This window comes from Trachurus trachurus, assembly GCF_905171665.1.
Source record: "Trachurus trachurus genome assembly, chromosome: 11".
Lineage (NCBI taxonomy): Eukaryota > Metazoa > Chordata > Actinopteri > Carangiformes > Carangidae > Trachurus > Trachurus trachurus.
Genome location: NC_139904.1, coordinates 9570162 through 9596964, shown reverse-complemented (window position 1 = coordinate 9596964; position 26803 = coordinate 9570162). Strand labels below are relative to the sequence as shown.

General features: G+C 42.2%; 3 protein-coding genes across 6 annotated transcripts in view; all 3 read right to left on the bottom strand.

Annotated features, from left to right (window-relative positions):
- Positions 1 to 28: 28 nt before the first annotated feature.
- On the bottom strand, positions 29 to 11688 carry anp32e (acidic (leucine-rich) nuclear phosphoprotein 32 family, member E). 3 transcript variants are annotated; one of them, XM_083982625.1, is made up of 7 exons: positions 11378 to 11688; positions 8188 to 8337; positions 7471 to 7593; positions 6562 to 6723; positions 6354 to 6455; positions 4924 to 4972; positions 29 to 3743 (listed from the first exon to the last, which is right to left on the bottom strand). In XM_083982625.1, the coding sequence occupies exons 1-7, from the start codon at positions 11429 to 11431 to the stop codon at positions 3652 to 3654; spliced, it is 732 nt and encodes a 243-aa protein (XP_083838751.1). In that variant the 5' UTR covers positions 11432 to 11688; the 3' UTR covers positions 29 to 3651. The 3 variants fall into 3 exon arrangements, with proteins under 3 accessions (XP_083838751.1, XP_083838749.1, XP_083838750.1); XM_083982623.1 differs by having other exon boundaries at positions 6318 to 6455; positions 11378 to 11673; XM_083982624.1 differs by having other exon boundaries at positions 6318 to 6445; positions 6561 to 6723; positions 11378 to 11670.
- Positions 11535 to 26803, bottom strand: part of rfx5 (regulatory factor X, 5) — a 165387-nt gene continuing 150118 nt past the window's right edge. Inside the window, exon 12 of the transcript XR_014595774.1 lies at positions 11535 to 11546. The gene's annotated coding sequence lies outside the window, so the exon portion shown is untranslated. The remainder of the gene's footprint in view (positions 11547 to 26803) is intronic.
- On the bottom strand, positions 14357 to 25776 carry gabpb2a (GA binding protein transcription factor subunit beta 2a). 2 transcript variants are annotated; one of them, XM_083982622.1, is made up of 8 exons: positions 24879 to 25776; positions 23031 to 23138; positions 22122 to 22289; positions 21176 to 21370; positions 19945 to 20113; positions 19051 to 19227; positions 18823 to 18941; positions 14357 to 16845 (listed from the first exon to the last, which is right to left on the bottom strand). In XM_083982622.1, the coding sequence occupies exons 2-8, from the start codon at positions 23136 to 23138 to the stop codon at positions 16492 to 16494; spliced, it is 1290 nt and encodes a 429-aa protein (XP_083838748.1). In that variant the 5' UTR covers positions 24879 to 25776; the 3' UTR covers positions 14357 to 16491. The 2 variants fall into 2 exon arrangements, with proteins under 2 accessions (XP_083838748.1, XP_083838747.1); XM_083982621.1 differs by having other exon boundaries at positions 25492 to 25776.

The following is a 26803-nucleotide window of genomic DNA, read 5'->3' as shown; positions in this document are numbered from 1 at the left end:
GACCTGCAAACAACTTGTTTTTTTTTCTTTCATGTTTTTATTGAAAACCCTCAGTATTGTTTCTGTTACACCACACAAAAAGTCAAATACAGTTTTGTCCCCACAGACGGGACGATGGAGGGAAACTAACAGCTGACACAGGAGTGAGCTGGGGTCAAAGGTCAAAGGCGTGGGTCAACTATCACCTTGCTGCAGAAAACAAAACAAAACAAAACAAAAAAAGAAACAAATGTAAAATTATTTAAGTCATTAACAAAATAAAAACAAACCTGAAACTGAGCTGAGTCTATTTACAATATTGCCTTAAAAACCAGTTAAAACCGACCTCAGCAGGTCTGACAGACATGACCTTTGACCTTTTACACTCTTAAGAACAGCACGTTACGTTAAACACATCTTGATGTCTACGTCAAGCTTTTCTTTTGTCTTGTTTGAGAGACGTGCAGTTTGATGACGGACCACCAGGAGTCGCTGCTGAGATCCCTCACTGGCTTCCCACCAGTCAACAGGACTAAAGATTAATAATCAATCTGCTCATCAGTTTCTTTTCAAATCGGATCAAATCAAAGCCAGAGGGTTTTTTTTTTTCTGAAAAATGAACGACACAATACATGATTTGTCAAAATGGACACAGATTACTTCTCTGTTAAGGAACAGGAAACAAATCCTCTGGTCTCTCTGATCGAAGACGACTCGTTTTCTTATTTATTTCATTTTTTACAGAACTGTAAAGAAATAATTTAAACAGCTGAAAACGACTCAGGAGCACAAAGTCTTATAAGTTGTTGTCTCATTCGAACGCCTTTCAGCTTGAGTGAGTTGTGAGTCGTTGCACTGTAAAAACTGTGAAACCAGACATGACGGTGTATTTAAAACAACGACGCCGTTTTTAAGAGTGTAAATGAGAGAAAAGCTAAAAGTTTACAGCAGTTTAAAGTCAGAGCTGTACAGAGGCTGCTGCTCATCAGGAACAAACCGGACTCACCTGGAGATAAACAAAGGATCTGTCTCTAAAAGTTTCAACCTGTCATTTTATTTCATTTCATTTATTTATTTTTATTTCCAGCCGAGTCCAATTTGTTGCCGTTTTAATAAAGCAGGAGGAAACAGGAAGTAAAAAGTTGTTGCAGAACATGAAGCCGCGTCATTGACACCTGAAACAGACGCAGCAGCAGCAGCAGGTGTGTCCTGTTTCAGACTCCGCCCCCCCCACCCCCTCGCCCCACAAACAGGTAAACTACACTCCGAGAAACTCTGGAAGACACAGCTGTCGCATCCTTTTAGTCCCCGCAATAATATCCCATAACCCACTGCAGTGTACACCTGTCGCAGGCGCCCTCGGCCGCTCGTCAAGTCAAGAGACACAGGTGTTCGATCTAAAGGTGTAAACGGAAACCATCACACAGGAAGTTAAACTGACCAGAGAAGAGACAAGTTAACTCGCTGCTGCACCTACAGATGTGACATTAAAACACATTTTATGATTCGTTTTCTTTTTTTATTTACTTTTTTTGTGTGTTTTGGGCAGGATTCAACATTTTTTTTTAGTTTTCTTCACTTCCTGCTGGTGATGAGGCGGCGAGAAACACCTGAACACACGAAAAACATGTTTTGTAAATTACGTCTAAAGGGGCGGAGCCTGAAGTGTGACACAACAACAGCGGCGACGGCGGTCGTCGAGACATCAGGAGGGGACGGGCAGTTTGAGAATGAGCCGCTCGTTTTTTTTACATCAAACTAAAAAAACAAAACAAAACAACAGCTGCTGATCGGGGACAGAAACAGGTCTCTGTTAACTTCAAAAAAACAAAACAAAACACATCATCAGAACTAATAATCCCCCCCCCCCACCCCCCACACCTAATCTTCCCTGTAGATATCCCTACAATAAAATCAAAAAAACACACACTGGGAATATTTTCTTAATACGATCTCCTGTGTGGACCTGAGCGACGGCAGGTCTGCATATGTGGAGCTGTGAGACGCGGCAGAGAGAGAGAGAGAGAGACAGCAGAGTCAACGGGGATCGACCGACGCCGATGCCGATCCAGTTCAGGGACAGTTCGGACTGAAACATGATGATGTGTGGACGTGATGGTGGTGGTGATGGTGGTGGTGGATCGATCCTGAAGCTGTTCAACACGGCGCTGGGAGAGAGAAGCGTGATGGAGGAGATGGAGGTGAAGGTAGAAACATGAGACAATGTCCCTGATTGGGTTGGTGTTAGACACACTGAGGTCCTGAAGGGGGCGCTCTCCTCTCCCGTCAAGAGTCCAGAGACTTGATATGGCTGCAGAAAGACCCGGTTTCTATTTTCTTTTCTTTTTTTTTTGTTGTTTGTTTTATTTTAAAAAGGTGTGGAGCACATTTGATGCGGATGGTGGATGGTGGTTGGTGGTGGACTGAGGCTCAGAGGGACAACGTGATATGACGAAGGCTCAGAGAAGCATGTGATGATGAAGAAGAAGAAGAAGAAGAAGAAGAAGGAGGTCCTGATGTTGAGAGGTGAAGAGGTGAAACTCTACGTCTTTACCAGGATGGCTGCAGACTCGGGTGATTTTTGAAGGTCTCCCCTCCTCCTCCTCCTCCTCCTCCTCCTCTTCCTCCTCTGCATCGTTGTCGTCAGAGTTTCCGGTCCAGACTACAAGATCCACGTGTCGATCTCAACAATTAACGACCAAAAATGACGTCAAAACGGGCTCTTGTGGTTTTTACGACCTGATTTCTGCACAAAAAAACACTAAAAAACTCTTCAATCAAGTGATGTTCATACAAAAACCTTTTGGTAGCTACGGTAACGCGGACGCGCGGCACCACCTGAGAGCAGGTAGTTCATTAAAACGACCTGTGTGTGTGTGTGTGTGTGTGTGTGAGGATGCTGTAGTCTGGACCGGAGGCTCCTGACGAAGAGAGAGAAAAGGTTCTTTAAAAAAAAAAAGGTTCTTGGTTGTCGTTTCCTCCGCCGAGTCCAGTCAGTCGCTGGAGTTTTTTTTTTTTTTTTGTACAAGGAAGTGCTGCTGTGCTTGAAAAACCAAAAAGAAGGGGGTCGTCGTCGTTGACATCTTCAAACAACAAGCAGGAGCGGAGGAAGAAGGTAGAAAGAGCCGAACCGCAGCAGAAGACGGAAAAATCTGGTCCGGTGTGATCTGGATTGTGTGTTTTTTTTATTTTTTTTGTTTGTTTTTGTTTTCTTCTTTCTCTCCGCTGAACGAGGAGCCGGTCCACACCAAACCAGGACTTCACCTTCAGTGTCCAGAGCCATCCAGAGGAGGACGATCAGACGAGGATCGAGGACGAGAGGAGACAGACTTACCGGGACAGACAGAAGCGCTTTGATCCTGAACCAGGTTTTTTTTTTTTTTCTCTTTTCTTTTCTTTTAAAGGGAGACGGAGAGTCCAGCAGGTACAGTTCTGATAAAATCTTATATATTATCTAAAATAAAGAGGTGATATTCTACTGCAGGAGGAGCTAGTATCTGACATCACTGTTCCTGTTCCTGCTGCTGATGCTGTCCCTGCTGTTGTTGCCGGTTTGCTGCTGCAGAGCTGCAGAGGTTGTTGTCTGGCGGAGGTCGGGTCCGGAGGTGGACTGAGACGGACAGAAACAGGACAGGATGACACACGGGCGACGACGGTCGGCCTTGGAGGGGACTAGTCGTCGTCGTCGTCATCGTCTTCGTCGTCCTCACCCTCGTCGTCCACGTCTCTCTTCCTCTTCTGTCCCTGGACGCCCGCTTGATTCTCTGCACCGAGAGAAAAGAAAAGAAAAACAACCGATCAGAGGAGGCCGGCAGGAAGATATTTTACTGACAGGTAATAAAAACGTTCCTTTATTGTTGCTTTATCTCTTCTTTTCTTGTCATGTTTCTTATTAAATGTTCTTTTAAAGGAGAATTCCCGTCATTTTCTAAGTAACGCTCTACAGCTCTAGGTCCCCGAGTGCGACCGTAGGAAAAAACCTGAGAAAAATATGTGCAGCCTGGACCTAGCTCTCCTCCTGCTAGCTGCGCTACACTGCGGTTAAACAGCGAAGTAATGGGGGCTGTTCTTCCAACCGTGACTTTGGCCTCTATATAATGCTCAAAATTTCACTACACATGCTTTGCAACATCCACCAGTTCCTCACCACACAACACTGAGTGTGAATAACTCTGTTAATATGAGAGAGCAGTGTTAACGTGTGTTTTTATCATGTAGCTCTGTTTACTGTAGCTTCCTGGGTAGACCTTACTAGTGGACTGTCGAGCTCGGGACTGTTTACATATTAATAAAGACAAAAACGCGAGGAAAACATGGATTTAGGAGGAAAAAAAAGGTTTTGGGTGGGAAAAAAAGCAGTTATATTATATATCTAATATATCTAATTTCCAGACTTCTCATATTGATGCTTTTCTTCCCATCCAAAATCATGTTTTCCTCACGCTTTTGTCTTTGTTGATATGGAAACAGTCCCGAGCTTGACATTCGACTAGTAAGGTCTACCCAGGAAGCTAGAGTAAACAGAGCTACGTGATAAAAACACACGTTAACACTGCTCTCTCATATTAACAGAGTTATTCACACTCAGTGTTGTGTGGTGAGGAACTGGTGGATGTTCCAAAGCATGCGTAGTGATATTTTGAACATTATATAGAGGCCAAAGTCGTGGTAACTGCAGTGTAGCGCAGCTAGCAGGAGGAGAGCTCGGTCCGGGCTGCACATATTTTTCTCAGATTTTTCCTATGGTCGCCCTCGGGGACCTAGAGCTGTAGAGCGTTACTTAGAAAATGACCGGAATTCTCCTTTAATGTTCCTTCTTTTGTTTTTGAGCTACAATAATTGCATGAAATGTGCTGCTATACAAATAAAGTTTATTATTATTATTATTATTAATGGTTCATGTGTCATTTGATTAACGGGGTTAACAGTTCAATCTTCACTCACCTTCCTCCTCCTCTTCCTCTCCAAAGTCTTCCTCATCATCATCGTCGTCCTGAAGAAGAGGAAACAGTCTAAACCCAGTTTCTTTTTTACACTTTTCAAACTTAAAGAAGATGGGAAGGTTGTTTCTGATTGGACGACACTAATCACAGCTCTACGACTATTAATCACGTCTACATCACTGTGACCAGGCTGATCTCCATTAGACCGACTCTGACAGCTCGCGGTTTTGCTTAGATATGCATTTACATGTTGTCAATTAGTAGTAGTATATAAAATGTGACGATAGAGGATAAATCTAAGTGGCAAATACTATAGTTTATTCTTTAACTCGTAAAAATAACTTATATTTTGAGTATAAGGAAAGATAAATAAATACATAATAAAACTAGTTATTACCCTTTAATTTACAGGCTGCTAATTACGTGATAATGTCAAGATATAACATGTAACCGTGTCATAATGTCTAGAAATAGCCCAGAAATAACACTCAATTTCATAGTAATGTTGAGAAATATAGCCAAGAGATACAAGGACTTGGCCTTTCCTAAAAAAATCAAAGCATGAAAAGCATGTGTAATCCTTTGCCTTAATGAAAAACATGACATTATATGAAATTGACCGTTATTTCTAGAATATTCCTTGACATTATCATGTAATTAACGGCCTGTAGATTAAAGGGTCACCATAAAACTATATTTCTACATAACAGTGTCAACTTTAAGGATTTATTTTGAAATTCTTAACATTTAATAAAAAAAAAAAAAAAAGTAATAACACTATTTTCTTTTCTTCTGTTTCTGATAATTGTTGTCAAATTCAAACCAGTTTCAGTTTTGATCCAAAGGAGCTGTGAGACGCTCTGCTCCCTCTGATCGGGGTGGGAGGGGGTCAACGTGTCAGAGGCGGCCATTTTGGTGCTGAACCTGGTCAAGGACACCACTCCTGAGGTCACACCTGAGGTCGCCCCACCGAGCCGGCTCAGTTCAGACCAGGCAGAGAACTGGACTTTCATTTTTTTATTCCATGATGATAAATCACACGAGCATCATGTTGTGCTTCACGTCTCATCGACGTTACACAATCAGATCATGTCAACAGGTTTTTTTATGTGTCGAGCTGAATCTGCTCTCTGCTCCACATCTGTCTCTCTTATTTTGAAAAGCACTTCCTGTCCACCGGCAGGAGAACCAGTCAAATATTAACGCCGGACCTTCACCTGCTGACACCGGCCAGTGGCTTAGTTTTTTTTTTTTTTATCTTGCCACTGTTCAATGTCTGTCCGTGTTCTCTGCCTGGCTGAGCACAGGTGCATTATGGGATGTACTATGCGTGTGCGTCTGAGCCGGCCGGGCTGTTGGGTCGACCACGCGGACTGAAGCCTTTGAGTTGCCCACCTGATTGCCCCGGTTCACTTGAAAGCTCAGCCCCACCTCTCCTCCCTCTGAGCCGTCCTCGTCCTCCTCTTCATCGTCCTCGTCGTCGTAGTCGCCGGTCGGCCCCGCCCCGTCCTCGCCGTCCTCGTCTGAGAGACCAGAGGAGACCAAACGCACAGAAGGCCGATAAAGTCGCTGTCCCCCCAAAAAAACACAGAGGAGGAAAAAAAACAAAACAAACTGGCACCAAGCTCAGCGTCTCACCTTCGTCCTCGGCCTCGGAGTCGGGAGCCTCGTTGTCCTCCTGGTCGAAGCCGTCCAGGTAGGTGACCTGAGGCAGCAGCTCGAACACGCTCTCCCTGTAGTCCTCCAGAGACGTGATCTCGCAGTTGAACAGGTCCAGGCTCTGCAGGCTCTTCAGGTTTTGCTGCAGCGACACAGGAAATATTATGTCAGCAATGGTATCACAGGGTTCCTACACATTTGAAAAAAAAATTCTAATAATTTGTGATTTGAGTAAATAGATGGCCAATATATTAAAAAAAATCATGCAATTAATCATTTGTTTTCATTATTCTATATGTGTATGCCATTATGTCACCAAATAATGTCCGAGAGATTGTAACTAGATACAATAGCACATACAGAATAACTAACCCAAGTATTAAGATAAATATAATATTTCCATAGAATAGTTTATGTAGTAATAGTTTATTTATAGTATTTTTTTTTTATTTATAGTAATTTTCCATACTTTTCCAGACCTGGAAATGTATAAAATCAAATTACATACTTTCCATACTTGCATAGGAACCCTGGTATCAGCTGTAAAACACCTCCACGAGTCTGAGAAAGTGTCCCTAACTTAAAATTGTAGGCGTGCGAGCAGAAGATTTAAGGGGCGGACATTGTTATCGACTTGCAAAGCAAATGTTCACAATTTCTTTTCATTCATTAACCTCACACACCTTGTCCTGTCACCTCTAATCACAGATTACAGACTCTTTGAGCCGCTTCTTCACTGTTTCACCAGTCAGAGTTTTTTTTAATTTACTGGTTGAAAAATGTACTTGCACCGTCTCAAAATGCAGCCCAGTATGGAGCCCTGGTCTATCTATGTGTCTGTGTGTGTCTGTGTGTGTGTGTGTGTGTGTGTGTGTGTGTGTGTTCTGACCAGCGCCTCCACGTTGCTCAGCTCTTTGATCTTGTTCCCGCTCAGGTTGAGGTAGGTCAGGTTGGGACATTTCTCTGACAGAGTCTCCAGAGAACCAGACAGGTTGTTGTCGCTCAGCTCCAACTGCGAGGGAGAAGAAGGAGGAGAAAAGGAAAAGAAGAAGAGAAGAAGTTAATGTTGAGTGGTATTTTGTTGTCTGAAGTTTGTCTTTGAATGCAAAGTATTTTGTCGTTATATACGTCAGTCGCCACATTAACACAGAAACGACCTTTAAGACGTCTGTTCATAACGTTTAAGGCTTTTTAAAACCTTCTGTAAGACCTTTATTTTTTTTAAGGTTTTCCTGTAGACGTCCTGTGTGGAGCTTTCAAACTGAATCAAACTCGGCTAAATATAATAAAACAGAAATTACATCATTCTGGAGACGTGACGGTTTGTAGTCATGATTTATGGGACAAATACTGGGATTTCAAGTATTTTGGTTGGTATTTGCTGTGTATGTATATGTATATTCATGTGTATATGTGTAGGTGGTATGTATGCATGTATATGTATATATTTACATATGATTTAAAGGTTTAAAGGTTAGGGCATCTACAAGTTAGCTTCAGCCTCATGTACCTTTTTTTGGATGGATCTTTTTTTTTTGATAGTGATAAATGTTGCTGATCGAAAAAAACTCAAACACTCAGGTGTGTGTGTGTGTGTGTGTGTTACCTTGCGTAGTTTGGGCAGCGACGGCAGTTTAGCCAGCGAGCTCAAACCCACGTTGACCATACTGAGGAACTCCAGCTCGGTGAACGCGTCCGTCAGACCCTCGACCTCGCCGTCCGCTGAGCGACTGTTGTCCAGCACCAGCTCCGCGATCTGCGAGGACGACAGAGCGAGCAGGGGGGGATGATGGGGAAAAAATGAATGAATGGACAGAATTACATTTCAATTTATGTATTCAAGCGTGTGTGATATGTTTTTTTTTTCTTTTCCACTTATGTAACTGAGCAGGTCCTGCTGCACCTCAGTGTGCAGACCCGTACTGTGTAACCAGTAAAGCTGACCTTGACCTAGAAGAGCTTTAACCTGTTGTTCCTCCAACGGCCACCAGATGATAATAATGAAGTCAATCAATAGGAAACTAATCGTTGAAAAAAAAAGGTCAAAACTCCTCTGATCTGATCTAACATCGGATGTTTTCAGGTTTTAAGATCAAATCTGGACGGAAAATGTGATTTTTTAAAGTGAATTTTTACTGCTTTTTTATTTTAACTAACCCTAAACAACAGATGTATTAATTCATAGAAAATAATTGATCCATTGTAGAAAAGCGATCTATTAAAATTATAAATATTTCTGATTCTCAGATGTTACATCACAATAAACTGACCACAGTGAATAAATACTAGAAGTTATATTTAACAAGCTCTCTGACCTTTTAATAATCCAGAACAATCCAGAAATTAATCAACAGATTAATTGATAATGAACATAACCAATTCCTGTTTGCATTATCAATTAGGCCTAATATATCCATATGATTTTTCTCAATAGTTGCTTATAAAGTGTCTTTTTCAGGTTTCCAACGGACCAAAATAGATTCATTTATTGTGATATAGGCTATAACACTGGGTTTCATCTGAATATTCACTTTTTTTTTTTTTTTTTTAACACAAAACATATGTGATAATACATAATTGCCAAATGATGAATAAATCATTGCAGGAGTTGTTCATTGCAGGGTGTCTGGTGTGAGATGCAGGTCTGTGGAGGACTTTGTTCAGACTGGTGACTGCTTGTATTTCCCACAGTTCCTCTGGTTCCTGAGCTTATATAACCAGCAGAGTGTTATAGAGTGTATCAGAGCTTCAGGCCAACAGCTCCACCATTACTACACTGTGTATGTCTATGTGTGTGCGTGTGCTGGGGGTTTAACCTACTATAATCTACACACTGCTGTGACTGTGTGTTGGAGGGGGTTGGGGGGTGTTCCTCTGAGCCTCTCTACACATACACACACACACATACACACACACATACACACCATCTGCTCACACACCCTCCTCTTCCCTCCCTTCATAAAACATGACACCAGTAAGTTGTCTGCTGCTGAGTGAGTTTGTGAGTCTTTGTTGAAGTGAATGAAGTCGTGAGCAGGAGTGTGTGTTATTTAACTGAAGCCGGTTGGTTGGTTGGTTGGCAGTCCGGTTATATAACTCAATCACACACATACAGAGACACACACACACACACACAGTGGAGCTCTGCTGCTTTATAAGAAGACGAAGACGAGCAAGAAGAAGGTGGGGGACGAAAGAATCCGAACAACGCCGATGGAACGCGGAGTGTTCGAATCGCTACTGCGTTCGATCGTGTAGTATGATTATGAATGAAAAGTGGACGAACGGTTGAACGGCGGCGAAAGGAGGAGGAGGGCGATGTGTAAATTTAAAAAAAAAAAAGAAAGAAAGAGAGAGAGAGAGAGAGAGAGAGGGAGGACATGATGAGATGTGGATCAGTTAACGTCCATTTTGATAAACATCGGCACACACACGCAGTTGTTTCTTCTCCTCCGCATGGTTACACTGAACGGCGGTAATCTGCCCTGGGTCGGGTAACGCCATTTTGAATCGTTACGTTACGACGCTGTTATATCCGTTATACACTTATAACGTATAACCCCCACCCCCCCTCTCTCTCCGCGAGCACCAGGAGGTCAATGCGGTACAATAGCAGCCGACTCGCGCGGCGTCTGTTACGGTTCGTTTGGTTTGAATTTCAACGGTCAAAGTCAATGCAGAAAACAACCGTCGATAACGGCTGTGCAGCAGCAGCAGCTCCGCGGCGTCGTCGAGTCGACTCCCGATAGCTAAACTAATCCGCTTCTGGTAACGGTAAGTCGGACGGTAACGCGTTACTACTACGGGGGAGCTCGAGCTCCCCCCACACTCAAAATGTCTGTGACCGACCTCCGCGCGCCCCGCGTTCACCACCGAGCACCAAAAACAAAACATCAACAACAAAAAAAACACCACAGCCAAAGAAAAAGACGACATATTTTCGCTCCTGAAGTCAATCTAACGACGCGCGGTTCAATAAAATGTCGGTTTGTACGATATTTCCGTCGAAGTTTAAGCCGTTGGCGACTTAAAATGTCCGCTCACAGAGAACCGAGTACCCGCCGCCGCCGACGTCGTTGTTGTTGAGGTCGATACGCAGTGTTGCTCCGCGGCGAGCCTCCGAAAACTCCCGCTCCGTCTGGGTATCTATTAAATAATCGCATGTTTTAGTTCAAGTTATTTTATCGGTGCCTCGTATTCTCTGTTAAATTCTCCTCCGAGTTGCACCGAGCGAGCGGTCGGTGGCTGATTAAAAGTTTAACTTGCACCACGTCGTTATCCGTGAAGGTGTTTCGGATGAACCATCATAAAATACGCTTGAATGGGACGTAATAACTAAACCGCATGGGCGTTTTAGAAGAGGAAATGCGATAATTTCATGGTAGTAAACTCGTTCTGATACAATTTGAGTTGAGCCTCTCTCCGGGGGAGAGAGAAGGGATTTCACCGGAGAGGTGGTGGTGGTGGAGGAGGAGAAGGAGGAGGGGGCGGACGGACGGACAGGACTGAGCCGCGAGATGCTTCCACATCCATCCGGGATCGGTGCACTCTCGGTCGGGCTGCAGGCGGCGGTTCATCAGCCCATAACTCGGTCTAATAACGCACCGACGCTCCCTCAGTTAAAGTTTCCGTTCAGAGTGCTATCGGTGGCGGACTCCCATGTGATGAGCGAGGCGGAGCAGCCAGCCTCAGCCAGCCTCAGCCGGGGCTCAGGCTCTGGCTTCGGTCGCACATCACCTCCCGGGCTATTTCAGGCAACAATTAAAATGTTATTAAAACCAAATAATAAGACTCACCTCCGCCGGGTTCCTGCTTCGCAGCTCTAGAGTGACCCTCTTCTTCATGTCCATGTTGGAAGTTATTTTTTCTTACGGGATGATTTTTTTAAAAAAAGCGTCGGTAAACACTTGAGAAAGTCCCGGGGATCAGAGCGGGGGCTACTCTCCTCTGACGGCCACAGTTTGCCTACTGATCCTCCATGATACCTCCCGCCCTGCCCCCTCCGCAGAGGCCCCGCCCCCCGCCGCACGGGGTTGGCCGCGTGTCGCTACGCCGCCGCTGATTGGTCGACAGCCCCGTCAATCAGGACTGAGCGGCGATAATCCACGAGCTGGGCGGGAATATCCCAAAAGCCACTGGCAGCAGGGCGGACAAAGCCTCATGGGAGCTGTAGTTATTAAAACACCACCAAGCAACATAATCGTTACACACGTCTCATTAACGAGGGCTGTTAATATGTCTAAAGAAAATGATGTTTATGTCGTTTCCCCCCTCTCTTGATTGATAAGTGTTTCAGCCTACTGTCCCCCCAAATGTGCTCACTAGCCCCACCCCCCCTCTCCATTTACATCTTTTTTTTTTTTTTTTTTTTTTTTTACGGATGATTATTATCTTTACTGTCAATGAGATCTTCTTGATTGAACCATTAATCCCCCGTTCTGGAAAATACCGTACCACCACATAGGAAAGTGTTAACACGCATATCCTCTTATTGCGTATATACATCAAACGTGGTTGTTTAAATTGGAATATCAGCCGATCAATACCAGTAAATGTTGGTACATGTCAAACTAGGTTTGAGGTCATTTACAAAGTGTCTCCATTACAGAGCTGATCCACCAGAGAGCAGTGACAAGATGAGTTTTACATTGGAAAATGTCTGACTCACTTTGTATCTGGGTCAAACATCAAGTCTTTATATTCTGGCTGGTTGATGGCTGAGTCTGATCAATCATCGGAATGACTGCTGATTGATTTTCTCTGAACCAACTAATCCATTGATTGATGAACCAATTAAACTCTAATAAACAGCTGTCAGTACAAGTAGCATCTCACAACACGCTTAACTCATCTCTTGGTTATGAACAGTCTGTTTATCAAAGTGATGCATGAATATTTTATACATTTGTATTTTGTGTGTATGATAAAAAAAAAAAACAAGTCTTCACCTCTGCTCATTTTTAACTAAGAAACTGACTAAATAGATATTAAATGGAAAAAAGTAGTTCATAAAACAAACATATTTAAGTTATTTCACACATATTTAACACCTTCTCCAGTGTGATTACTGTTGACTTTAAGTTCGTAAATGAAACGACTTAAGGTGTGGTCCTTGGCATTAGTTTGGCTCCTGAATGCCTCATGTAGCGTTCAGGTGTCACGGTGGGGGAAGCAAAAACACAACAGAGATGATCTTATTCAAAAAAACAAGTGTTTATATTTCAGATTACCAATGCAGGCAGCCATCATCATAATCATCAGCATCATCATCATCATCATTATTATGTTGAAGCATTCAGGTACAGTTAAAAAAATACAACTTTATATGTACATAGAAAAAGGTTGGCTTCGCTGAGCTTATAAAAATAACTATCATACTCAACTCAAATGACAGACTCACTGATCAGAGGAAGAAAGGGCAGGACAGACGTCTGAGAGGATACAGGGCGGTCTGAAGAGAAACATGGCGATCAGTAATAATCCATAACTGATTTTTTGTTTTTTTTATATACTGTGGGACTTGACAGGATTCATTGAACCAGGGCAGGAAAAACATGGCCAACAATAACTCAGGGACCACAGTGGTGGTGGTTTTAGATGTTTTTTATCTCCAACTACAGACTGCGTCGACTTCAAACTGTGTGTTCGTTCACTCTGAAGTTTTCCAACCGAGTTCCTTCCTTCTGTCGATTTCAGCGCAAGTTCTGCTTTTAATGTTTTAGAGCAAAATAAAATTTTGAATTTGTTGGTTCTGAAAGGTAAAGTAAAAAAAAAAAAAAAAAAAAAAATACAGCTGAGATGAGTTTGGTTCACATTTAACTTTACATTAACATTTTCTGGAGTTAAATAAAGCTTCTGTTTCTATCATGGTTAAATATGCGACGGGTTCAGCTTGGACTGAAATGTCAGAACAGTTTCGTCCAGTGACAGAAAGAATTTAAATTTATGATCTTTGCTTATGCGACTATTTTAAAGAAATAACAAACAAGACAACCATTGTCCAGATTTCACTTAGTTCTTTGAAAGTGAACTGAATCATTTCAGGTTTAGAGAATTAATAATAATCAAGAAGAAAATCACACTGGAGCTGCAACAATTAGTTGATTATTGAGTCTATTAGTCAAAGAGAGAAAACTGATTGGCAAATAACTCGATTGTCAAAAACACACCTAGGTTGCCATTGGTTTTTATGGCTTTATAGGCGTCACTAGCATCATTATTAGTATTATGAGCAAAAATAAGAAAACTGCTGCAGTTTCTCTTAACATGAACATTTGAAGGTTTTCTTGAACTAAATGACACTGTGTCACATCAGGTCATTGATCTGCTCAGCTCTTAAAACGTTCACAGTGATACTTTGACCTGCTCGTAGAAACTGAAATCTGCACAGAAGGAAAAGAGGAAATCAGAGGAACTGACGTGTGAAATATTCAACAGGATCTACAATAAACACAACACATAATTAAAGAGCTAAAAACACACAGAGTCCAATTTTAAAAACCAAACATGGTCCTGAAAGATAAAATCAGCTCTGCAGGGGAAAATGTGTTTTATCAGCACTTGGGAATTTAAGCATCATGGTAACACAGTTATTAATTATCAATTGAAAGAGTTGGTAATCAAACAGTTAAGTCTTGAGCTGAGTGGAGCTGGAACCAATTCAACCAATTTATCAGTACCACACTCATCACAGAGTAATTGTTTGTAACCCGCAACACAAACATTCAGTTTCCACCTTCTCAAATATGAACATTTGGATTTTTCCTCTTCTATGATGTCATTGTTATTGTCATTATTAACATTATTATATCTTTGGGTTGTGAACTGGTGGTCAAACATGCGGAAACTTCCAACTGTGGCAAACAGTGGTGGGTTTTTCTTCCATGTTATAGACTAAACTAGCAATACATAAAACAACCGATGGATTATTCAATGATGAAAATAAGTCTCAGTTCTAGTTTACTCCCGTCAGCCACGTTTTAGACCCGAAGATGGAAAACAAAGCCGGTTTTAAAGAATAATCATAATTAGTGAATGACCGGTTCCCATGATGGATCTGGTTCTGTTCAGACTTAATCAAACTTGAACCCAGAGACGGGTTTTTTTCTACATCACACGCTAGTCGGCTCATTGAGGAGTGGATGGAAACACACAGGACATTAGACACAGAAACTGTGTCCGAAAACCCATTTCCTTTAGAAAAAACTGCTTCAACCGTCACCATTTGGCTTCACCACTTGATAGGGGAATTAATATCGAAGCAAATGGGGAAAATTGAGTTTGTCCTGACACATGATGCATGTTAAGAGCCACGTGTGAAAACGAACGCCACCCCCCCCCCCCCCTCCTCACAAAACAAAAACAATACGAGTCCAAGAACAAAAAAGCAAAAAGCAGGGAAACAGTTCAGAGTGAGTTACTGTAGTGTCCAGAAACCTTTCACAGCTCTCAGTCGTTGTCCGTGCTATTCTGAGGAAGCAAAATGGTACAAAGCTACAGCAAAGGTCTCAGGAACTGGGTTTTTTTTTCTTTTTCTTTTTAAATGGCAGCATGGTCCCAAATCTATCAGTAAGTACAGTTACGAAGGCGTTAGACAGAAAGCTATGTTAGTTCAATGATTTACCTGGTGAGACTGAAAATAATGGAAACACAAATGGCTCCATTTGTGTCCAAAACATAATTAAAACAAAGTGAAACTCTCCTCCTGACAACGTTTCACTTGTTTTTGTAAACCAGCTGCCTTCAGTTCTTGTCACCCTGCATTTGCTTTGAGACCAGTTGGGGAAGCAAAAATGGTGCGTAAAGTGTTGCTAAGGAGACGGACAGGGCTGCAGAACGAGGACTGACTTCCTAGATGACGACGTGTCTTGATTTTTTTTTTGGTTTGGGATCACTGATTACGATTAAAACAAATAACAAAAAAAAAGAAGAAAAAAAAAAGAAACGTAAGGTCCCAACTTCTCCTGAGTTTTGTCATTTCGTTCATCCTGCTTCATTGACGCCGTTCTGCATCCTGATTCACTCCGGAGAACTTGTGGGGAAACTCAAAACGCCGTATGACTGCATCTCCCATTGTGTTTATGTGTGTGTGTGGTCTGTTTCTCTTGGGGGAAGTCGTTCTTGTTTGTCCTCTTTGACATACAGTGATCAATCAAATCTTTCAAAAAGATTCAAAAATGGTGTGTAACTAAAATCCTCCATCGTGGTCTTTCTTTCTTTCTTTCTTTCTTTTTTGCCCCTGTTTATCGTTTTTTAAAGGGAAGCCACTTGGTCTTCCTCTCTGAAGTGTGTGTCCAATCATTCGAGGATTCATAACAATACACAACTAAACTCCACTATCATGTTTGGTTAGTCGTCAACCCTTTTCTTTCTCCCTCCAACCTCTTTCCCGGGAGGGGAGAGTCTCCTCTCTCTGACGTGTCGGCGTCCAATCGTTCAAAGATTCATGATTCAGATCCATCGTTGTGTTTGTGTTCAGGCCTCTTGTCAGTCTCGTCATTTTTTTTTTTTGTGTGTGTGTGTGGGGGAAAACCATTTTGTGTTGTTACGAATCTTTCAGGGATTCAAAATGGCGCACGACTGAACTCCATCATCTTGTTTCTATTTAGTCTGTTTTTCAGTCTGTCGTTCTTTGTCCTGCTGTTTCAGGTGAAGCCATTTTGTCTCTCCTCTCCTCTCCTCTCCTCTCCTCTCCTCTCCTCTCCTCTCCTCTGTATTGAATCTTTTCAGGGATTCAAAACGTTGTGAACTCGTCCCACAGCAACACAGCTCCTCTTCCTCCATCGCTTTCTTTAAACGGGACGCAAAACTGCGAGTCAAACCAACCTTCTCCTGTTATGACGTGTCTTTTCGTTGTGTCACCCCCCCTCCTCAGGTCTCCTCCTCTTCCTCCTCCTCCTCTCCCTCTCTGTTAGGAGCTGACCTCCGTCGCCTCTCCGCCCGTCTCCACTAGCGTCACCTGACCCTCCTCCCCCTCCATGATGATGCCTCCCTCCTGCAGCACCACCATCTCTCCCTCCTCCTCCACCACGCCGGCGGCCCCCTCCTCCTCGTCCTCCTCTCCCCCCACCACCTCCTCGGGGCTGGCCGCGGCGTTGGCGGCGTTGCTGGCGGCGGCCGCGGCGGCGATGCTGGAGCTGTTGGCCTGACTCATGGCCTCCAGTTTGATGCGATACTCTTCTGCCTCCTGCTCCTTGCGCATCAGCTGCTGCCGGTACTCCTGTGCCTTCCTGTTGGCCTCCTGCAGCTGCCTCTGCAACAACTCCTGCAGGAGGAGGAGGAGGAGGAGAGGGTCATGTCACAGTCAAGACAGTAATGAAGAGTCAAACAGGTTTGTTGCACAACCGTTCACACTGGAGCTGTAACAACTAGTCGGCGAGCTGACAGAAAATAAATCAGCAGCTTCTTAACTGTGACAATGTCGTGGTTTCGTTCGTCTTTAACAACAGGAAAGAAACTGCGATTCAGACTTTTGGTCCAACAAGACGTGTACAATCACATTTAATGGAGTTTTATAGACAAAACTGTTAAGAGCCATTTGTACATTATAAACAAAGTGATTCATAATTTAGATTTTGTGCTATTTGATTTATATTTTAAGATAATAAGCAGTTCCACAGATTATTGCAGAGTGCTTATTTAGACTAGTAAAGACTGCAGTTTTCTTTATTGGTGAAGGGGTATAATGTGACGTATACTGTATGTGTTTTGGTTAATTAAATGAAGCTATGGAGCTGAGAGAAAGCACTAGTTTTTAGCCGTGTTTGCACCAGATTATTGTTCTTGTCAGCTTTACTGCACAGTTTCCATCTTGTAATAGAAAGAAAGTGTTTTAGTTAACCATTCAAACGAAGAACACGGACTGCATAGTCTTTTTTTTTTTTTAAGCACGTGTCGGCTACATGCTCGGGCTTTACAGCTTTAGTGAGCATTTGCAGAAAAATAGACGGAGCCACACTAAATTAATTAGCATACCCAACGTATACTAGACTAGACTTTGGCGCTGCTTACAGACATATCACGGTTACTTGTCTTCACTTTCATGTCTGGCTGCTGCCTGTTCTTGTAGTTTAATCTTGTTGTTATTCAAAATTTCAAGTTTGAGCAGATTTGAGACGACACCCGAGGGAAACACAACACGTACGGTGTCTGTCGGTGTTACATACATGAAATTGCTCCACTTGTCGGTGGAGCCCTCAGGTCACAAACTGGCAGGTGAGTGTGCAGATCTGAGTTACTTTATGTAAAACTCTTACGTTTCTACAGACTTGCGGCTCAGATACTGATACTGATACTGATGTGATTGTCCGCCCAGGACGGCGTTCATGTCCGGTGTCCTCCCATTAACACAACACCAGTTTACAGATGTTTCAATAGGGAATACCATGGATTTAACTGATGGCACAGTTTTAGGGCTCCCTCTGCTGGATCACGGTGCAAACTACTTGAAACAGCCCAGTGGGATTATACAGTGGGATCATGCAAAAGTTTGGGCACCACTGGTCAAAAAATTTCTGTTAATGTGAACAGTTAAGCAAGTAGAAGATGAAATAATCTCTAAAAGGTTCAACATGAAACACTCTTTTGCAAATAATCAAAGCAATATCGGTGTATTATTTATGTTTTCTACAGATTTAGAGTGAAAAGGGGAAACAAAGCAGCAGCCAGCAAAAGAATGAGAAACCCCGGAGACTTGAGCTCTCAGATAACTTTGACCAAGGTATCAGACAAGAGGTTTACTATTTACACACTGTGATAGTTTCCAAGGGGCGGAGCTACTAGGTACTAAAACTATGCAGGGTGGCCAAACCTTTGCTGTGGGCCCTTTTCCTTTTCTGTCATTTTGAAAATGTAAAAGATGAAAATTAAAAATATATTGATTAAAATATTTTTAAAAAAGGGAATGCGCACAAACTTCTGCATGCCACTATAGACTAAATCTGAACGGATCATTACTGTGTGAATCCCAGGTTCACCCATGTCTGAATGTGGACAGTTCAACATTTTGACAAACTGGCCCATTGCCATAATCCCTATAGTCATAGCAGTAAGTTCGTTACCTTTAATTGTCGGTGCAAGCTATTTTTAGAAGGGCAGAGCAGAGATGCGAGCTGCTCAGAGCTACGCTACGGAGGCTAATGGGATTTCTTGGTTTGCCAAAATGTTGAATTATCCCTTTAACTCTCGAATAAAGCAACAGTTCAGTTTCTATATAATTGTAATAATCATTTTCTCCACTCACCGTCTCTCCTGTGTCGTTGTGGTTGTTGGTCACCTCCAGCTTTCTCTTCCTGGAAGGAGGAGGCTGCGGATCCTCTGTCACCACCTCCTCCGTCACCGTGTTGGCCGGCACTGCCAGCACTGAAAACAAACAAACAAACAAACAAATGAACAAACAGATTCAGCATCAAAAACAACTGAGCATCTGACTCAGAAGAAGTTGGACTGGATGAAGGTTATTCTGTCGTACTCTGCTGTCCGTGCTGCATCGTGACAAAGAACGGCTGTGACATCCCTCCGGTGGTCTGCAGGTTGCCGTGTTGGTCTGTTACTATGGTGATTACTCTTTGACCCCCCTCGTTGACGACAGCAGCGTGCTGGATGTTGGAGTCCAGAGCGCTGGCCGCCAACGCCTCCTCTGAATCTCCTGAAACACAAACTTACATTAAATCACAATTAAATTTTGAATTCCAACATGGCGTTTTGGATTTAAATCACTTCTTAAAACCCACTTTTACAGACTTTTATGTGATGTCATCCTCTTCTTTCATCATCATCATCATCATCACACACATATTTAAAAAATACTATATTATAAATAGTAATAGTAATATAAAAAGTGCTCTCTGTATTCACAAAGATATAAAAACAGACCACCAACCAAACCAAAATAACGTAGCTCATGACTGTCCTTACCCCAAAAGTAAAAAAGACATAAGAAAAAAAAAGAAAAAGAAAAAAGGAGTCGAACTGTTGCATCAGTCATCATCATCTATTTTTAAGTTTTACTTGACACCTTCTTCTTTTTTTCTTTTCTTATCTTATTGTATCTCATCTTTTTTTTTTTTTTAAATCATGTCTGTTTTATTTATTGTATCTAATTATCTGCATCCTGCATTTTAATTTGAGTCCTCCTGGTCTCAGTTTGTTGTTGGGTTCTCGTATTGCTTGGGCGCTGATTATGACTGATTTATGACATTTGTGACTTGTCTCTTATATGTTGTTTTGTGTAGCACTTTGTAACTTGTGATTTTAATAAAGTTATTATTATTATGTTTAACAGCTGGTAGAAGCTCTGTGTGTGTGTGTGTGTGTGTGTGTGTGTGTGTGTGTGTGTGTGTGTGTGTGTGTGTGTGTGTGTTACCTGTGTTGGCCTTGTTGAGCAGCTCCGCCAGGTTGACCACGCCCCCCTGGATGCCAGGAATTCCCTGGATGATGAACTGCGGCTGGTTGGTGGTGGTGCTCGTCTCCACGTTCATGCTGACCTGGTTCATGTTCACCTGGTTCATATTCACCTGGTTCTGCATCCCCTCCTACACACACACACACACATTGTTTTAATTACTCCTCTATAACATTAACTGATTATACCCAAACAGTAACTAGGGATGCACCGAATATTCGGTAACCGAATATATTCGGCCGAATATTGCAAAAAAAGCAACATTCGGCCTTCGGTGGAATGAGCGCAAAGCAAGGCCGAATATAAAATAAAAAAAAGTCTGATAAATACGCGATCACGCAACAATCGAAACGGCAGCTTAAACCCCATTGAGCTTTATTAGTAGGTGACTCCTACTGCTGGAAAAACAACAGCAACAAGAGCAGTGGGGGGAAGCTGCACAGCGACCGCTCGCACCGTTGCACGTCGCTCCAAGAGCCCGGTGCGTCCTGTCTGCAGCGGAGACACGGCCACTGAGAGGGCTGAGTGAGGGGATCGTTCCTGTAGGAACGCGCCTTTTTATAAATCATTTAAAAACCAAACACCCTGAACAACATGCTGAGTACGAGAGGGAGAGACGGCTGCAGCAGTTAAAACGAAAGTTCCTCGTCCCAGCATGTCGCCCACTCCGTCCGTGGCCGACGTCTTTTAAAACAGTGTTTCCCAACCTTGGGGTCGGGACCCCACGTGGGGTCGCCTGAAATTCAAATGAGGTCGCCTGAAATGTCTAGTAGCCTAATTGATGAATTAAAAATTAAATCTGACCAAGAAAGGTTAGGAACCACTGTTTTAAAAGACGCTTGGGTTTTTTTGGAATGTAATTGCATAGATCTATCAGCACTCACAATGGGCCGATATAAATGAAAAACTTTAACCTTGTTGTGCTTTTTTGATGAGCAACAGCAACTGGGATATTCAAAAACTGTCAGAATAGTCAATAAACATTTACTTTCTTTGAAAATTAAGTTTAAAAAAATATTTTATGTAAAAATGTATAACCACTTTCGGTATTCGGTATTATTCGGTTATTCGGCCAAGCGTTTTGATTTTATTCGGTATTCGGCTTCGGCCAAAAAATGCCATTCGGTGCACTAACAGTAACAGTCCAGATGTTTTGCGGTCCCACCACAGCTGTCAGCACGCCGCGTCTCACCTGCAGCTGCAGCATCAGCTCGGTGTTCTGGATGTCGACGGCGATGTCGAACGGCGTCTTGTCGAACTTGCTGAGCGCGTGCACGTCGGCTCCGTGTTTGATGAGGCACTCGGCCACGCCGTGGTGCCCGTGCTGAGCCGCCCAGTGCAGAGCCGTCATCTTCAGCATGTCTTTGGCGTTGATGTCTGCACCGCTCTGGAAAAGTATCAAACACAGATGCAACGATGAAAAATGAGAAAATGTGGGTGCCCAAACTTTTGCTTGGTGCCGCTGTATAATCACACCGGACTGTTTTTTGTGGTCAAACATTTCTGTTAATGTGAACAGTTAAGCAAGTGGAAGACGAAATGATCTCCAAAAGGCAAAGGGTTTAACATGAAACACTCTTCTGCAAATAATTTAATCAATATCAGTGTATTATTTTTATTTCTACAGCCTGCAAAAGAATGAGAAACCCAGGAGACATATTCAAAATGTGAAAGTAAAAAATATTGTTTAAAATGTAATGGGAATGTGCACAAACTTCTGCATGCCACTATAGACTAAATCTGAACGGATCATTACTGTGCGAATCCCAGGTTCACCCATGTCTGAATGTTTAACGGGATAGTTCAACATTTTGACAAATTGGCCCATTGCCATAATCCCTATAGCCATAGCAGTAGGTTCGTTACCTTTATTTGTCGGTGCAAGCTATTTTTAGAACGGCGGAGCAGAGCTGTGACGCGAGCTGCTCAGAGCTACGCTACGGAGGCTAATGGGATTTCTTGGTTTCCCTCATCAAACTCATCAAATCCACAATCCAACAACTCCAAAACGCTCTCGTTCCAACGATGAAAAATTTGAAAATGTGAAATCTATCTTTGAGTTTTGACTTATTAGCCTGACAGAATAAAAATTAAAAACAAGTAAACTGGTCCTGTTTTAAAGCTGAATATCTTCTCACCCGGACCAGCAGCTCGACGATGACCGTGTGTCCCTCAGCGGCGGCCATATGCAGCGGGGTCCGGTCCACTTTGGTGCGGGCGTCTCTGCTGACGCCGGCTCTCAGCAGGACGTCTGCGGTGGAGTAATGACCGTGCTGAGCGGCCAGGTGGAGCGGGGACGTACCCAACTGCAGAGCACACAGACACCATCTTTACTATTAGCAGGGAAACATATGTTGTGACTGTAAAAAAAAAAAAAACCTGTTCCCTGTAGGAAGCTCTGCATGTAAGAGACAATAAAAGGTCTGTGATGATTTACTTTCATGCAATAAAAACCAATGCGCTTCAAATGCTTCTCAGAAATCATCTCAGGGAAATTAAACTTCCTCTCACATGGTGAAGCAGCATTTAGCTGTTATGCTGCACACAACTGGAACAAACTACCAGCAGAACTGAAATCAGCCCCAACTGTGAGCACTTTTAAATCCAGGTTAAAAACATTTCTCTTTTCATGTGCTTATAGCTGAGCTCTTTTTAATAACTTAAAACTCTATCTATTTTCTTTTCTTTTACTTTTTATTCTTCTTTGCTCCAGCTTTTAACTGTTTTTTGTTTTTATGCTGTTTTATGCTGTTCTTCTTTAAAAAAAATGTTTTGTCTTTATGTAAAGGACGTTGAGTTGCCTTGGTATGAAATGCGCTATATAAATATAGATGCCTTGCCTTGCCTCTGCATTCAACAAGTGAGATACTTTGTTGTTTCCTTTATATATTGTTGCCTAAACTGTAAACATATTTACTAGTTTGAAAAAAAAATTGGCAAGGGATTTTGTTTCTTTGGTGCCGTCTGGATCAGATCATTCAAATAAAAATAATGGTTCATGATAAAACAGATAAAATAGAAGAGCAGAGCGAATGTTCGTTTCTCACCCAGTCGGTGGTGAAAGGAGCTCCATTGGCCATCAGGTTTCTGACCTCATCGTCCTGACCTTTACGAGCCGCCTCCAGCAGACGCTTCCCCAGGTCCACCAACGACATCTGACGCACATGAGACGGACACAGGCGTAAATGTTTGGCCACATGATATTGTCATCATATCAGTGTCCACAGCTCCCATTCATTCATTACAACCTTCCTTCGAATTTCACGAAACATGATGTGACAACACTTTCAAGGGGATTTAAAAATGAACCAAAATGTGTTGTTTGCTGTATTGTACTAAACACTTTTACAATTTACACAAACATTCACATAAAACACAATGTTTGTTTGTTCGTTTGTGAGATTAACTTGTTTATTTTAAATGATAATTTTAACATTGAGCTGAGCCTGAGGCACAACAGTTGAGGAAAAGCTACTTTAACAGATTTGTTTTGACATTAATACCCATATCTCAGTGTAAAAATACACTAAATACAGTGAAAGAAGATGTTTGTGGCATTTTCATGACAAATGAGTAACTGGCTGATGGAGAAAACATGTTAAAATAATTGTTGGATGCACATCATAGGTTATAAAATCACAAATGTTAACAGTTACACTCACAGAATAAAAATATCTGAAATCAAAGTTAATATTTCCATTATAAACTACTGTTATTTCCTGTGAGGATGCTACTTTATTTCTATTAGGGATTTTACGAATCAGACATGTCTACACCTCTGCAACAATTTGTAGGCTAAATGTTTTTAACTGATTAATTGATATGTGTTTGGACAGAAGAATAAATCAATTTCTTTTCAAGTGAAGATAACAAATATTTCTTTTGACAAACTAATGAAATCAAAGATAATTGGATGCTTCTCTGTGTTGTACTTTACAGTAAAATCAATACTAAATTCATTTTCTCTGTTCTCTGCCATTTTGTAATCCAAAGATAAGTAAATAAAGAAAATACTCCTTATAATCTGCCTGTTGTTTTTTTTTGTTTATACTCTGATGATAAGTTATTATAATTTGCAGATGTTTTTAAAGCTGCAGCAGTAAAATGCCACAAAACAATGGGGATGTGTCCGATAATGGACTCAAAGTTCAGTGTTGAGTGTTTTGGGCGCTAACGTCATTAGCATCCATGAGACACAAAACTAAACTAAACAATAACCACATGAATAATAATTAAATGGTGGCTGATTTTAAAACATGGGGCAGTGTGCACTAGTGGACGGTCGGTTCTTTGTTTTTAATTATTATTACTGGAAACAATAGTCTTCTTTTAGCGGGGGAGTGGGCAAAAAAAGCTAGGCAAAGTTAGCCCGTCGTCAGGTCGTCCGATAATGGAAACTGGCTTCCACCCGGCGCCTGTGATTGCGAAACAGCGGAGAAGGACGAAGATTTTCTCTCCGCGGCCGAGGAGCCATTTTACGCGCCTTCATGAACAGAAAGAGTCCGCCATGTGCCACGTTACCCCCGTGTCCCCCTCTCCTCTCTCTGCCCAGTTATTTTTTATTTTTAACCACCGCCACCGTTAAACACCGTAACATCCTCCCTGCCTAAAAACATTTACAGTAACACCGACAGGAAACCGTTTGATATTAAGTTGTTGGTTTTCCGGGGGAAGTCAGAGAGAAATTTCCTATTTTACACACGGAGAAAAAACTACTTCCACATCCGGTTAACTAGCTTTCTTCAGCGCGCGTCGTCAAACGGCTTTACCGGAGACCCGTTCGGCTAAACATCCCCCCGATGCTTTTACTTATTTCTACCCGTGTTTAACGTGTAAAGACGTAAGAGTAATATTGTTTTTGTGTCCCGACCAGGACGGCCGGGCCAGATACTTACCGCGTTCAGGTTTGTGAGGAGCCAGCCAGCGCTCCTCTCTGCTACTGTTAGCACGCTAGCCGCCGGCTAGCCAAACAAACAAACGGCCCCGCTGTGCGGACGTTTTATGCGGACTAGAGTCGCCGCGGTGAGTAGAAACAGTTCAGCACTGTGCACACTTTTCATTCACAAGGCGCACAAATCGTGGGCTTTAGGCGCCACTGCAGCTTGTCGGGCTCCTCCGGACTTGTTTACTGCAGAAAGTTACCGAGAGGCGGCCGGTCCACACCCGGATGTGTCAGGGCTGGCTCTTCAAAATAAAAGCGTAAAGCGTGTTCTTTCACGTAAAAGTAGGCGAGGATTACTGTTAAACTGCATTGAAATTATTTATCTCGGTGAAACAACGTTTATTGTATATATATATCGTGGCTACTTAATAAATTATGTCGCATTTTTCGGCTCTACATACACAGCCCGCAGATATTTTGTCAGTTGGTGTTTTATGTTGCAAGTCACGACCGGAAGTGTGGTCGTCACTGCGTTGGATTGACGCTAGTTTGTAGCAGCTAGTCGTGTTAGCCGTTAGCCTGTGTGCATGCAGACTGTTAGCAAGTTAAACCGAAGCGGCTTTTACCTTCCTCCTTCGTGGATTCCCGCGATTTCACGTCTCCCGACGTAAATCTGACTCTGACAGGCGTTCACCTGCCAGTGAGGGGGTTTTAAAAACAGATATTTTTGTATTTTATCTGGTTACAAATATGGCGGCCCCGCGACACCGGAGGTGGAAGCCAGAGTGAGCGTTAACCTCCCTGTGGGCGGGCTCTGTGGCGGCGCCGAGGAACTGACCCCGGATCGGTTCAAACGACCGAGCTGCGGTCAGGCTGAGACACCGATGGACAGACCGCTGACCTCAGATCAGCCGGAGAACAGCGCACTCCTGCCCGCAGAGCTCAGGCCTCGGGGTTGATCAGAAACAAGAATGGTAGAAATTGGTGAGGGTTGTTTGGAGCTCCAACTGGTATAAAGCTAAAACTTAAAAATATGATGACAAAAGGCTTAAGGGCAAATACTTTTTTTGGTTAATCTTTTAATTTTGTACTGGAAATCCTACATTCACAAATGTAAATGAATGGTCCTCAAAAGGACCAAAGATTCAGAAGTAGCCTACATAAGAGAAATCCGCTGCTACATTCAAACACTATGAAAGACAGAAAAGCTGTAAAAACATTTGACATTTACAAATCACTAAAAACCTCTGGATGATTACTTGAAAATACACCCCCTGTTTTTAATTCAGTTGTGTAAATAGAAATGTGTGTATATTTGGTTTGGTTTATTTGGGTGTATATATAATATACAATATAAAATATAAAACAAACACTGTAAATGTATCAAACAGCTGAATTTTTCTCAAGTTAATGAAATACAGATGTTAATCCTGAAATAAAGTCACTACTCCTTGAATTGTTGTTAGATTGAAGGTTAGATTTAACTTCGTCAACTATATAAATGACTGTAAACACAAGCTGTATAATAAGCAGAAACCTGCCTGGTTACATCCATCTCTGTGAATCTGGTGTAGAATCAGTATGTAGCCTACTATTAATCTTGATTAACTATCATATTGATTGATGTGTGCAAGACTGCTCATAGAACTACTGTTATTTTTTACCTTTTACCATGCAGATTACTGGATGAAACAAAATGTGCTGTTACGTCTTATATTTGGTTATTTAATTAATGTAGCTACTATATTTGAGATACAGCCCCATATAGTAGCCTACTATGCATTTTAAGCTAATGTGAGAAGGTTTGATTTAATGTTAACATATGTAACTGCAGCATGGAATTTATTTTATTTTTCTAATTTATGTGTAACGCCTGAAGAAGATCACAGAATGTGAATCTGTTTTAAATATCACAACAAACTCTTGTATTGTTCTGAT

Bases quoted from the DNA above. Each gene is read 5' to 3' on its own strand.
- anp32e (XM_083982623.1), bottom strand. From the start codon at position 11,431: ATGGACATGAAGAAGAGGGTCACTCTAGAGCTGCGAAGCAGGAACCCG. The intron at 8,338-11,377 runs GTGAGTCTTATT...TCGTCCTCGCAG, and splicing joins GAAGCAGGAACCCGGCGGAG to ATCGCGGAGCTGGTGCTGGA. The intron at 3,744-4,923 runs GTGAGTGAAGAT...CTCTCGGTGCAG, and splicing joins AGAGGAAGAGGAGGAGGAAG to AGAATCAAGCGGGCGTCCAG.
- gabpb2a (XM_083982622.1), bottom strand. From the start codon at position 23,138: ATGTCGTTGGTGGACCTGGGGAAGCGTCTGCTGGAGGCGGCTCGTAAA. The intron at 22,290-23,030 runs GTGAGAAACGAA...TGTGCTCTGCAG, and splicing joins CTCCTTTCACCACCGACTGG to TTGGGTACGTCCCCGCTCCA. The intron at 21,371-22,121 runs GTGAGAAGATAT...ATACTTTTCCAG, and splicing joins TCGTCGAGCTGCTGGTCCGG to AGCGGTGCAGACATCAACGC.